Source organism: Poecilia formosa, unplaced genomic scaffold, assembly GCF_000485575.1.
Source record: "Poecilia formosa unplaced genomic scaffold, Poecilia_formosa-5.1.2 Scaffold444, whole genome shotgun sequence".
In the NCBI taxonomy this organism is placed as follows: domain Eukaryota; kingdom Metazoa; phylum Chordata; class Actinopteri; order Cyprinodontiformes; family Poeciliidae; genus Poecilia; species Poecilia formosa.
In genome coordinates, this window is record NW_006800383.1 from 109706 (window position 1) to 123613 (window position 13908).

At 37.5% G+C, this 13908-nt stretch overlaps 1 protein-coding gene across 2 annotated transcripts in view; it reads left to right on the forward strand.

Annotated features, from left to right (window-relative positions):
* The window catches only part of kcnh4b (potassium voltage-gated channel, subfamily H (eag-related), member 4b), a 47140-nt gene that overhangs the window by 11841 nt on the left and 21391 nt on the right, over window positions 1-13908 (forward strand). For both annotated transcript variants that reach the window (XM_016663779.1, XM_016663778.1), the window contains exons 2-5: window positions 76-309; window positions 3810-3941; window positions 4147-4274; window positions 13222-13462. In XM_016663779.1, the coding sequence (XP_016519265.1) occupies window positions 76-309; window positions 3810-3941; window positions 4147-4274; window positions 13222-13462 (735 nt within the window). The remainder of the gene's footprint in view (window positions 1-75; window positions 310-3809; window positions 3942-4146; window positions 4275-13221; window positions 13463-13908) is intronic.

Sequence of the window (13908 nt, forward strand, 5' to 3'; positions counted from 1 at the left end):
AACTGACACCAGTCGAAACATAAAGAAATGTTTTCTTTTCTTACTCCTCCTTACTTTCTCATGTTCCCTTCACAGACAGTAATTTCTTGTTGGGTAATGCCCAGGGCCACCGCGGCTACCCCATCGTTTACTGCTCTGATGGCTTCTGTGAGCTGACGGGCTTCACTCGCACCGAGGTGATGCAGAAGAATTGCACCTGTCGCTTCCTGCACGGCGCTGACACCTGCGAACATGTGGCCCAGCAGATAGAGAAGGCTCTGGAGGGACGGGAAGAGTACCAGACTGAAGTCCACTTCTACAAAAAGAACGGTGAGTGCTTAGAAACAGGATAAAGAGATGCAGATTTTTAAATTCTGCATGGAGACAGACTTCATTGGGATCTACATGGTTGTTGGTCTATTTCAGAAACTGCTCAAATACTGGGATTTTCACACACAACCATCTCTAGAGTTTACAAGGAATGGTCTCAAAAAGAGAAAATATCCAGTGAGTGGCAGTTCTGTGGGCACAAACGCCTTGTTGATGCCAGAGGTCAGAGGAGAATGGCCAGACTGGTTTGAGCTGAAGGAACGGCAACAGTAACTCAAATAAACACTCGTTACAACCGAGGCACGCAGAAGAGCATCTCTGAACCCACAATACGTCAAACCTTGAGGCAGCTGGGCTACAACAGCAGAAGACCACACCGGGTGCCACTCATGTCAGCTAAGAACAGGAAACTGAGGCTACGGTTTGCACAGAGTCACCAAAATTGGACAATAGAATATTGGAAAAACGTTGCCTGGTCTGATGAGTCTCGATTTCTGCTGCGACATTCGGATAGTTGGGTCAGAATTTGGCGTCAACAAGAAGAAAGCTTGGATCTATCCTGCTTTCTATCAATGGTGTAGGGGAGATTTTCCTGGCACACTTTGGGCCCATCCGTACCAACCGAGCATCGTGTCAACGCCACAGCCTACCTGAGTATTGTTGCTGACCATATCCATCCCTTTATGCCAAAGTGTACCCATCTTCTGATGGCTACTTCCAGCAGGATAAGGCGACATGTCATAAAGAGAAAATCATCTCAGAGTTCACTGGACTCGACTGGCCTCCACAGTCTCCAGATCTCGATCTAATAGAAAACCTTTAGGATGCGGTGGAACGGGAGAATCGCATCATGGATGTGCAGCCAACAAATCTGCAGCAACTACGTGATGCTATCATGTCGATATGGACCAGACTCTCTGAGGAATGTGTCCAGTACCTTGTTGAATCTCTGCCACGAAGGATTAAGGCAGTTCTGAAGGCAAAAGGGGGTACAACCCGGTTCTAGCAAGGTAGCCGTTGAGTGTACTAAGGCTGTTTATCAGCTTAGTTTAGATCAATAGGATAGAAAAGATTTTATAAAAATATGGCAACTTGGAAGCAAAATATAAAGAAATTAATTAAATGTTTTTAAGCTAAATTTCAAGCAGGTATCGTCTCCATCATCGTTTCTCTAACTGCCCTGTTCAGGCATGATTCATTTTTGCTCTCTGCATCATGAAGAGGACATTTATTTTTAGACAAGACCGTTTTAACGGTTTGTTTGAATTATGAATGCAGGATCTCTTAACAGTGATCCTTTGGAGAGAATATCCATAATTATCAGCACAAAACAATCAGATGATGGAGAAAATGAGAATCAGATTCTTATTAGCAACTGGAAGAAGTGCTGAAGGGAATTAAAGATCTCGTATAAATAAGAGTTTCCACTTGTTTTCCTCCTGCTGATCAAGCTTTTTGACTACAGAACAAAGGCTTTCTGTTCTGTCTTGATCTGAACTCCATTCCTGCTGAGATTTTGCTAATCCTTTGGGAAGTCTTGAGCTGAAAACATGGTGTCATGCATGAGCAGAGAGCATATACCATAGTCGTGTTAAGCCTCAATGAGTGGCACACAGGATTATACATGTTCAACAGAAACCTGCTGCCTCAAAATGTGAGGTGCGCTAATGGGTTGCAAAATATCCACTGTAGCTAAGTGCCTTCTCTTCTAATCTTCTAAAAGTCCTTAAAATAATTTAAACCAACCATTAAAGCGTTCTTGTTGGAGAATGGAGAAGCAGAGCAGATCAAAGACAGCAGAGCAGATGTTTGTGACGCTCGCTGTGTGCTGCAGACTGACAGATCTTCATTTTTTGCACAAACACAGCAATCTATAGTGTTTTCTTACACATAAACAAACACACCAGAAGCACTACAAGAGATATAAAACATCTGCGTTGCAGCAGAGCATCATTTCTCCACATTAATGACCAAACTGGATCCTGGTGATGTATTGGATCTTTAGGAACTCCTTCCCTCTGTGAACCTGTTAATTCGATCACTTTGTGCCTGATTCTTTAAAACAGGGGAGCCAAACTCAGTTTCATTTTGGGCCATATAAAAAATCTGAATGCTCTTAAAGGGCCAGTTCTTCCAGGATGTATTGATAAAACTCATTTAACTATTAAAATATTAATAAATAGCTGTCCCACCAGGATTTTGTGATTGTTTTTGTGGCTTTTTCTAATCAAAATCACATATTTTGTGATGCAAAGTTAAAAATATTTATAAGAAATTTTTATTTGCACTAATGAAGCCTTGGCGTAAATTCAAACTGGAAGACTCTTCAGCCTCACCTACATCATCCAATCACCGCATCATCTGCCGTCAGCCTATCAGCATCGGACAATGCCCCGTCTTCGCCAATCACCAATCAAGCTCCCGCTTTAAAGGACCTTCATCCATGGCGCCATCCGGTCTCCAGCTGAGCTCTGCCACCAGTGTACGGGCCCAGGGGAGGGGTTGGGAAGACATCCCTAATCAGCATCCAAGCTCATTGCATTTCACAACACAATGTCTTCCGCCGGGTCAGAGCGCCAAAGAACTTTAATTCATTCATGTCAATAAAACCTTTTAATCGCTGTCTTTCTCTGTCTCTCCAGATTATAAATATATGATGTTAAATGTGACTTTTTATCATTTGCTATAACTTGATGTCATGTAATGCTGGGGCAGCAGTCAATTAGACCCAATGTTTGTGACCAATTTTGAGAAACTTATTCAAGTAAAAAAAGCTCAGGTGTACTGCTATGAGTTAGATTACTCAATCAATCATTAACTTATTGTAAGTATAAAGAGGCCTTTTTGTCATAGATGTCCTGATTTTAGAAATAGAAACAAAAATTCATTATATACCGCATTTTCCGGACTATAGAGCGCACCTAACTAGAAGCCGCACCTACAAATTAAAAATAAAAAATAAAAATAAATAAAATTAATGGAAACGTACATATAAGCCGCTGGTATCTCCGCCGCTGTCGGTTTTCCATAAGGACCCAGCAGAGGGCAGCGTCTTAATAATCCTGCTGGATATATTAAGGACGCTGCCCTCCGTCTCCAAAGCCGAACCATGGTTTCGTTCACGCTTAGTTTACTATTTCCCTCCTGTACTGCCAGATCGATAGCCCTCAACTTAAAAGCTGCATCATATGAGTTTGAAGAAATTTCTCCGTCGTACCTGCTGCTAGCATGTGCTTGTTCTAAATGAAAATTAGCACTTTCTTCTTTGATTTCCAATTTTGACTTCCAATGATTCACTTCTTGCTAAGGAGCCCCCTGGTGGTTGAAGAAAAATCCACAGCATGGTTCAAAACATAGGAAAAAAGTAGCGGCTTATAGTCCGAAAAATACGGTACTACATTTAAGAGCTGCTTATTCTTAACTAATGAAGAGTTCCCTTTTGTTGACCAACTTGGGAAAACAAATACTTGCACTAAATGAATTTTTCTGATTTGCTTTAGGTGTGGCCTTCTGGTGTCTGCTGGATATTGTGCCCATAAAAAACGAAAAGGGCGAAATGGTTCTCTTCCTCTTCTCATTCAAGGACATCACTGACAGCTATGGGAAGGGGCATCACAGCAGCAAGAGGGGTGGTAAGATAAAAAAAATAATAATAATTCAATTAACCACCTGCTTTTATTTTATCACACATTGTACTTCAAATCCTTCCACTGTTTCCTAACAGGGATTTGACTGAAAGTCAAACAAATCCCAAAGGCTTTATTTGTGAGCAACAGCAGGAAAAATCTAAAATGTAATTCTCATCATAGATTTAATTTTTATTTCCAACTCTTTCAGAAGACAACAGGTACAGGAGGAAGAGCAGCTCTCACTTCCGCGAGGCCAGGAAACACGGACGCACCATGTTGTACCAGCTGACCAGCCGATTCTCCAGAGGAGGCAAGAGAGACGTCAACCTGAGCGGAGTGAGTTTACTTACTCAGGCTTACAGATTTATTACTCTGTTGATCTGCACAGACTTTTTAAAATAAGAAAAAAAAAAAAACATTTTTTACCAAGGAGTTGTGGCAGTGAATAAATCTAACCTCACAAACACATAAACTGTCATCTGCAAACAACTTTTTGCATAAAAAAACTGCAGTTTTGATTCCAACTGTGAATATTTTCCCATTGAAATTGTGAAATCAAATTAAGATTTTAGTTAAAATTTAGTTACATTTCTCAGTACCTGCTGCAAAAGGAGGATTATTATTACAAATCATTTTCATTCACTTTAGATCCAACTGAGAATTTAAAAATGTTTGAGCTAAAATGACCGGCCTGCAATGCAGACTTATCCTTTAAATGCCTCAGGCACAGAAAATGAAACGTATGAAATGTGAAGTTTTTGAAGTTGTTTTACAAAACAGGCGGCAGCCGAAGTCTACAAGGAGACCTTGTGTGATAAAGATGTGCTCCTTTTTAAGCAGTTTTCAGGACAAAAGACAGAGTTTTTCTCTCTGAGCACCATTTTCAGACAATCCAATAAACTCTGTGCTTCACAAAAGAGCGTAAAGTAATTAAAAGTCTTTGGGACCAAACAAAAACAGGAAGCAGATTTGTGAAACATTTATGTAACTAATTTTGGTAGTCAGTATTTGAATATTGGATAAAAAGGGAACAAAGTGTTATAGGGAGATTATTTTACCTGTTAAATAAAATAAGAAAATTTTATAATTTTAACAGAGATCAAGGTTTGTTCAGCTCCGATCGATTTCTGGATGAAATATTCAACTAAATGATGCATATGAATAATCAAGATTATTTTTTATTTGTGCTAGTGTAATTTCTAAATCCAGAGATGTATTAAATATCATAAAGTAGGCATTTATTTATGAGTCAGTTTCTTCTGGGTTAATCCACTGCTAATTCAAAAAATATAATTAATCTCAAACATAGATTATTTTGTGGTGTTGATGCTGACAATCAAAATCTGATTTTTTTTGTCTTTGTGCATGAATAAAACAACAAAATTTAAAGAAATAGCAACTCTCATAGAAACACAGAACAAGAATAAATAAATAATAGATAAATAAATAAATACAGAAATAAATAAATTGATATGTAGAGATGCATAGATAAAAATAAAATAAATAAATACATAAATAATGAATATACATAGAGATAAATACATAAATAATAGACATATAGAGGTAAATAAATACATGTAAATAAAATAAATAGATAAATATAGTTAGATAAATAAAAAGCTATATAAATAAAAAATAAATAGATAAATGAAAAATAAGTAGATAAATAAATAAATATGAGGTTTTAGGTGGATTATCTGTTTACCTTTTTTAATTTTTTTAGTTTTGTTTCTTTTGCTTTTGTTTTTAAAAGCTAAAGTTTTCAGCAGTTTATATACTTAAACTTTAAGGGCCTGTTTTGTATTTAAATCTCCCCTGCACAGTTAGAGATGGGATTTAAATATATTTGTCTAATTAAGGTGTGTTTATTTATATATCACAGACAAAATCAAACAAGTATTTCAAAGCAAAAACATAAAAAACAGACATAATGCTGGAAAACTGAAAATGTGTTATAACTGCGTTACTTTATTTAGTTAAAAGTCTGTTTGGAAAGCAAAGTCTTTCTAAAATAAAATTATAAAGACTAAAAACTAATTTAGTTGCTTGTATCCAGGATTTTATTCTTTGGGTTGTGATTAAAAAGAGAATGGGTCCTCATATCAAACCTTGAGGTACCCCAAATGTCTGCTGGGTAAAATCCACTCAGAATCTGATTTGTATGTTAAACGCCCAACAATCTAACACAAAATGTGAATAAACTTCCAAGCATCATGCATGCAGAACCACCATCTGTTTCAACAGTATTTGGAAAAACAGTCACAACAGCCAGAAGATGAGATTTGCCCCGCATTTCCTTGAAGAGAGAACATCTGCTTACTCTGAGATTCACAACGTTTTTATTTTCAGATTTTATTCCAGCACTCTTACACCCTTTAGATATTTTTATGCTATGCAATCCAGGGCGTAATGTGTTCATAACCTGCTCTCAGCTGTCTCTTAATCTCACTTTTGCTCTCCAATTTATTCTTTCCCACAGCATTTATTATATTTTAAAAACTTCCACGGGGGTAGTAGTTATATTTTTCCAAGCTATTTAATGCAAATTACAACTTTATGAGCAACAGAAGGGTGGCAGAGAAACAACAAACACCTCAGGTGGTGATTTAACCTAAAGAAAATATAAATCACACAGCAGCAGCAGAAAATACAGAATAACAAAGAAGTCGTCAAATTATAGTATTTAAGATACTGCATGTCGCTCACTGCAAATAAAATCAGGACATTTGAATAAAAAAATTAGGAAAACAGTGGTTTTATAAACTAAAATATATCAAACAATGGGGGAAACTGGAAGGCTTTTGTTATTTTCAACGACTGCTTGTTTTGCTTGTTTAAATTAAAAACGTCACTTTAAAGTGAAAGAAAATAGTGGTTATGCCTAATTTAGCTGTTTGCTGGTTATTTCTATATAATAGTAGGAAAAATTTATATTTATATATGGCTGTTGTTCAAAACAGGTTGCATAATTATTTATAAATGTTTGGTTAAAACATCCTGCGAACATTTAATCAGATCTTTTTTTTTCTGCTGTTTTTCAGGTTATTCAGGCCATTTGTTATGGGGGGATTTTTCTGAGTGCACATTTTCAGTCTGAAAGCAGGATTTCACGTCTTTCTTCTCAAAACTTGTAATGCTTTCACACAAAACTTCTGCTCTCTCTCAAATATTCACTCCTTTCTCAAACCTTTCTCCTCAAGCTCAAAACTTGTCTGCTTGGAACAAAAAAGTACCGTCGCCTAGCAACCGCTCAGCCAATAGAATGAAAGTGTTACACTGGGTGCGTTTGTTTCCTCCTAGTGGGCGTCCCTGTGAGGCTACTATCGACAGTTATTCCCCCATAGTTTAACTCTGTACATTATCTAGTTTCCTTCTTCCTAACCAGTTCAACATAAACCTCTACCTGTTTATTTTTTGTTCTTCTAGCTTGGTTTCTCTCTGCTCCATGTTTGAATGTAATTGGATGTTTCTCTGGATTGATTTTGGCTCCTAGCCCCGCAGCGTCTTTATTTTTAAGATTCATTAAGGTTCCCTTTATTTCACCCCCTGCCTGCATGCTCTGTGTGTTTAGGTTTAAATCACGCTCCTCCTGGCAGGATATTGAGTTGTGTGTATCTGCTACTGAAGGCGATCTTGTTGGTAAAGGAAATCTCTGTTTGATTTTTCCTCTTATCTGTCATGCTTATTTTCCCCTGCTGCTACATTTCTCTTCCTCTGCTAAGCTACGCTTTCCATCTGTCAAACTAACCTAATAACTTTCTTGCCTCATCCCTCTGGATCTTTTCTTCCTCCAAATATTTACTGCAACTCATCTACCTATTTTTTTTTTCCTTTTTCTCTTTTATCACAATCAAAACACTTTGTGTTAAATACTTTTGCTCATCTGCTAGGAACTTCAGTTGCCATTTGGTTTCCTTTCAGCTGAGTATTTACAACAGTCCAAGATAACATGGTTTACAGTTTCTACACTCGGACAAAAGTCATAATGTCCAGTGTCATTTTTCCCTTTAATATTCTTAATTTTGCTGTGTCCCTCTTATTCTCTTATTCTCGCCACAATGCAAATTGTGTTTTTGTAATGCAAAAAAGAAAATATTTTTCTTTTTATAAAATTTTATAAAGTGCAAAATAGCCGTGTAGAAAATGTTAGTCTTGCTAGCAGAAAGCAGAGCATGCTAACACACATTGGGATACCAAATAACTAGGCATGTCACAATAATCAATAAATCAATTCATCGCATGATAAATTAAAACATACTCAATAATTTCCATTGGCCTGATTTATCGTTTATCTGCTTTTTTCACTTTCTACCAAAAACTGGATGATAAAAGTTTTCAGTTTGGTGCTTTGGTCTCAACTAGCTCTTTTTTTTAGGACAATGTTGTTTACAAAGACTTCAAATTCATTTTATTTGTTGTTTTATTTATTTATTTTGGATATTTAAAATATCCTCCAGTTTCAGTGTTAAATGTTCACTAGAATTTAAAGTTGGCTGATCTTTGAGAATGTGTTCTTGCATTATTATTTTGCCATTACCGTTATATTACTTAGAAATGGTCTCAAAACAACAATATTATCGTTTATCGCAATAAGTTCTGGAACAATTTTCATCCAGCAAAATTTGTTACCGTGACAGGCCTACAAATAACTATTAAATGCACATCTGTAAAACCAGTTGAAAACGTCCTCAGGGCTAAACTCACACACGAGGCTTTTTTTTTTTCCTTGGGGTGATTTTTGACCCTCTTTCTCATAACACCCTGGGCAACTCCCCATAGTACATACATTTACCTTTACCATAAAGTTGTGCAAACTAATTAATTACGAAGAAAATACATTGGAAAAACAACTCATGTTTCTCGAAGAATAGTTTTTGCGCTGGGATGAGGTGGTTGGTGTTTTTGGCAAAACTGCAATGGAAACTTTTTTTTTGCCTCACACGAGTCGTGATGTTACAAGTGGAGGAAAAGATGAAGAAGATGGCTTATTCACATGTAATTTTAACTGTTTCTTATTTCATATAAACACAGTAATTGCAACATTATATTTTTTTTCCTTCTTCACATTAGTGAAATATTGACAAAGTTTGCAATGGACAGTTGAAGTCCAGCTCTCCAAGGTCAGCCTTCTACAACTTTTTAAATATATCTCTGCTTTAGTACACCTGAATCACATAATTAGGTCATTAGCATCAATCTGCCACACCTGACTGCACACGGAGAAGGTAATTCAGTGAATTTGATTCAGGTGTGCTGGACCGGGAACTCATCTAAGAGATGGAGAGTTTGACACCCCTGGTCTGTGTTGCACCAGAGAGTATTTTTATATCCTGGCAATGCTGAATCATTCCAATCCTTCCAAGACTATCTTATAAATAATATATATTTTTGCTCCCCGAGTCTCAAAAGGCGAGGAAAAAAGCCATTTAGGAATACTCATAGTCACGCTCACGCATCCTTAAGCGGTGCTAAAGCCGTTAACAGATCAACAGAAAGAGAAGCTGAGGTGTAAAGCTAATTTACAAATAGAAATCCTTCCTGTTCTGTCACATAACCTTTACAAAAAATGTTCAGCACTTTTTCTTTCGATGAAACCTGCTTACCAAGGTGCTGACATGTGTTTTTTTTTTGTTTCTGTTTGAATGCTGTCAGCCTGTGAGTTATCAGCAGCTGTAACCGAGCCATTTCTCACTGACAAGGAACTCTGTGGGATTTCATGCTTTTCTGTTAACCAGGAGAAAAGGACTGACTTGTAGAAACGTTCCCCTTGCAGTTGTCCTCATCAAAGATCGCATTTTTGTCCTCAGTAAATACCTTAGCACACATGAAATGGAGCTGAATCGCAAAGCTTTAGGCAGCAGGTCGGATTTATAACTGACATGCATTATTGCATGTCCCGGCAGTGGAAGACAGTGGAGCGTTTCACCTCTTCACTGCATTTCTTATTTTAGAAGAAAGGGAGAACGATGTGGAGGTTACTGAAATAGAATCAGTCAATTTTTCTCCAAACCACCTCAGCAGCTTCTAGGTTAAGATTTCATCTCCCCGTTTCGCTGTTACTCAACTCGAGTGTCCAGAAGTGGCCACATTCTTGTCTAGATAGCTTTTTATTTATTTATTTTTGTTGTTCGCTCTCCACACTTTCAAGGCTGTCACCTTTTCTTCCTCCCAGCTAAACTTGGTCAGCTCTATTATCTGAAAAGTTCCCAGGCCTGTAGCAAAATTTAAAATGCTTGAGTCTTTTTTGTTACTTTCTCCTGACCTTTACATGTGTACATTGCAGATGTGGGTAGAGTATCCAAAAACTGTACTCAAGTAAAAGTAGCACTACTTCAACTCAAGTAAAAAGTAAAAAGTAGCAGTCTAAGAAATTACTCAAGTAGGAGTAAAAACGTATGTGGTAAAAAGTCTACTCAAGTACTGAATAACTGATCAAATTATAAATTATTTGATATATAAAAATTGCATAATCAGATGGACCAAAATATAAAGTGGGAATTTTGAATGTAAATGACAATAATTCTTATAACAAAAACAAAAATCAGGCAAAAACGTCTTTTTTTCCAAATCAGTTTCTTTCAACAAAAAACTTTAACAAAAACTGCAAGTGTGTGTGTCTGTGTTTGGCGAATTTTTGGTTATAACATGTTTGTTTTTCATAAGAAAATCCAGAAATTTTCCTCAAGTAAGAGTAGAAATGCCTCATAATAAAACTACTCAAGTAAGTGTAATTGAGTGAATGTAACTAGATACGAACCAGCTCTTGTTTATTGAGATAATTCTGATCCAGTGCAACTTCTCTGCACATTTTGGATATAATAAGGATGTAAACAAGAAGACCCTACAAGAACACAGATTTAAGAAATTTACTATAATTCATGACGGGCGGGGATTGTTTGTCTATTAGATTACACAAGATATTTGTCCATATGTCATTTTAAAGTTTGAAAATATTTATTCTGATGTCATTTTTTGCATCACAAAAACCTTCCATTTTAACATGGGTACATTTGAGACTTTTCTCTCCTTTCCCCAAAAATGATTCCCTTCCTCCGAACTAAACTCTGCCATCTGATACTTGGCGGGATAAAGCTCAGCCGTGTATGAAATGATCAAGCCCTTTAATTGTAATAAGTTTCCTCTTGACTGACCACAGTCCTTTTTCTGTCATTTTATGGCGTTTCAGCGTAGACTTTTAAGGGGCTTATCACCGTCTGTATGGATGGCTGTCTCTCAGAGATTACTCCTGACATCACTGTTCGTTTTCACTTCAGTTGCTGCTTTACTCAACAATCGGCAGTCAGTGCACAGGAGAGGGTGTTGACATTTAAATGGTCGGTTTCTGCAAAATGTTGGCACTGCAGTGTCCATCTGATTATCATTAATAGTTGCAGCCCTCCCCCTTGTGACCATCTGGATGTTAAGTTATTCATTTATGCAGCTTGTCAAGGGTTCTGTCTGCGTTTTGTATAATTAACAAATTAAGCTTAAAATTCAAGTAGCTAATATAGTATTAGATATTTACCTTCACCAAACAAGCCTCATTGTTATCCACTTCAACAGAAACAGCTTTAGTTGTGTGGCTCTACACTTCACTTCAAGGATTTTACTTTAGTTAGACCAATTATTAAATCTGAAGGAGGTCTTCAGAGAGAGCACTGCTACAAGAACCTACAAGCAACAGTTAGCTAACATGTTCTGTTTTTCTTTATAAGCGTAAGTTAACATTTTGTTCATTGACCTGTTGTGGTGTGCTATGTTGAAATAGTGGAATAAGCAGGCATCACACGTAGCTCATCTTCAGTTCTCTCTTTACTCTCTTCTTCTTCTTCTTCTTCTTCATACCACATCTTATCTTATACATAGTCAGAGCTCCCCCTGCTGTCCTTTTCATGCAATAACAAGACATAACATTTTCCCTTTTCCTGAAGCAATTACTTACATGTAACATTTGCACTGTATAACTGACAGCAGGAAACTAAGTTTGTAAAATTACCATTTCAGCAAGCCAACAGTAATATGGAAAGTTTAGCGGAAGTTAACATTTTGTTTATTGACCCTTTGCAAGTACGTCACTTAATCATTAGAGGCGCCATGATGGACGTTGGAAGTGAGAGACAGAAGTGTTGAAATTGTTTTCCCAAGTTGTTTTTGACAGTTTATTCGTGGCTTCTACTTATTCGAGTCAAGCTAATTTGTCTGTGAACGTAACACACCTGGTTGGTGCTCATACGCGGCGGAAACCGACCCATACCTTCTTCCTCCTGACGTGTGGATTAAAAATTACAGACTTTTCCTGAATTCACGCCACATGATTTATGTCACTGTGTCATAAATGGCGTTTCCCCTTAAACCGGAGCAGCATTAAAAACGTACAAAAGACGAGAGGCTAACCAGTTTTTCCATACATGCTAGGCTACATCACGGCGCGGCATTGTTTCTATGGTTACTAGCGGTTAGACGCGGATGAACGTTAGTTTTTTTTTTAGCTTTTAAAAATTGTTCACTTCTAATCCGCGGTTACACCGAGGCCCGACAGTCATTATGATTGACGGCTGCTTTCCAGTCTGGTTAGCATCCTTGTCTGTTTGTACAGCCGACCGCCCAGCACCCTGTGACCACTTTTAAATCAACTAAAAAGCCACAGTTGCCTAATAATGCTACTGTAGCTACTGTGAAGCTGCAATGCAGCTTGATTTATTTTAGAAATCTTTAAATGAATCAATGCTGAACCCATCAGCGCTCCAAACTGTCTAGAGCCGGCTCTCCTAGATGCTGTAGGTGCAGCTACATCTTCATTAAATGCCAGAGCTCCCAGTAACCAATCTACCGCCTCTTCGCTCTTCAGATAGGTGACAAGCAGAGAGAGGCATGCTCCAGTCTGAGAAAGCAATACTGTAAATGAGTCAAGTAATATCAACAGTGTTTACACTGAAATGAGAACGCTTGACAGGGAAAATATGGGTTTTATCCAGACTAGATGGATTCTTTGGGGTTATTTGTCCCAGAGGAAATTTAAATCCAGTTTGCTTCGTAAAGGAAGAAGCAGCGGTGATTATTAAAAGCTGTCATTTGAAGCTTCACTGGAAAGCAGAGGATGAGTTGAACTTTTACATAATAAGAACTTTAAGCAAGAACACAATCTGTAAACACTGGCCAAAAAAAAAAAATTAAACATAATTAGTTTTCCTATCATCCTATCAATCTTTAATTTTTCAACCCCGTACCTTTACATGCTGCAGTACAAACAATTTAAAAGTGGTGTACTCCTGCTGCCATACAGACAATGGTGGACAAGCCTTCAGTGCCAGAGTACAAGGTGGCGGCGGTGCAGAAGTCGCGCTTCATCCTGCTCCACTACAGCGTATCCAAGGCGCTGTGGGACTGGCTCATCCTGCTGGCTACCTTCTACGTGGCCGTCACCGTACCCTACAACGTCAGCTTCTCCCCACACGACGACTCCATCCCTGCGTCCCGCTCCACCATCGTCAGTGACATCTTAGTGGAAATGCTGTTCATTACTGGTAAGAGCTGGAAAACGGTGATTAGAAAGTTGGAGAATTTCAGGATTTGTTTAAGTTCAAATTTTTTTGTATAATTTCTAAAAAGAAGAGGTTCTGAAAACCATAAGATCCAATATTTTTATCATGAAAAATGATTTTCCAACTCTCTAATTGTACATTTAGTCTGTACAATTTGACATGAATGTAATTTTTAGTTTTTGAGTATAACACAGGGTTCAAGCATTAAAATCTTGAAAGAACTGCTTCACCTAAAGAAAATTAAAGTTTTATAATTGTTTGGCAAGAGTCCAGACAAAAAACTTGCAGGATTACCTGGAGCAGAGGTTGTGCTAACAGAATATTTTCCATATTTGACTGGTTATTTCTTAAACGACAGGGTTTAAATTCACATTATATCCCAGCTGTTGCTCTTTCTTTGAATGGACCAAACCCCATCCACAACTGCA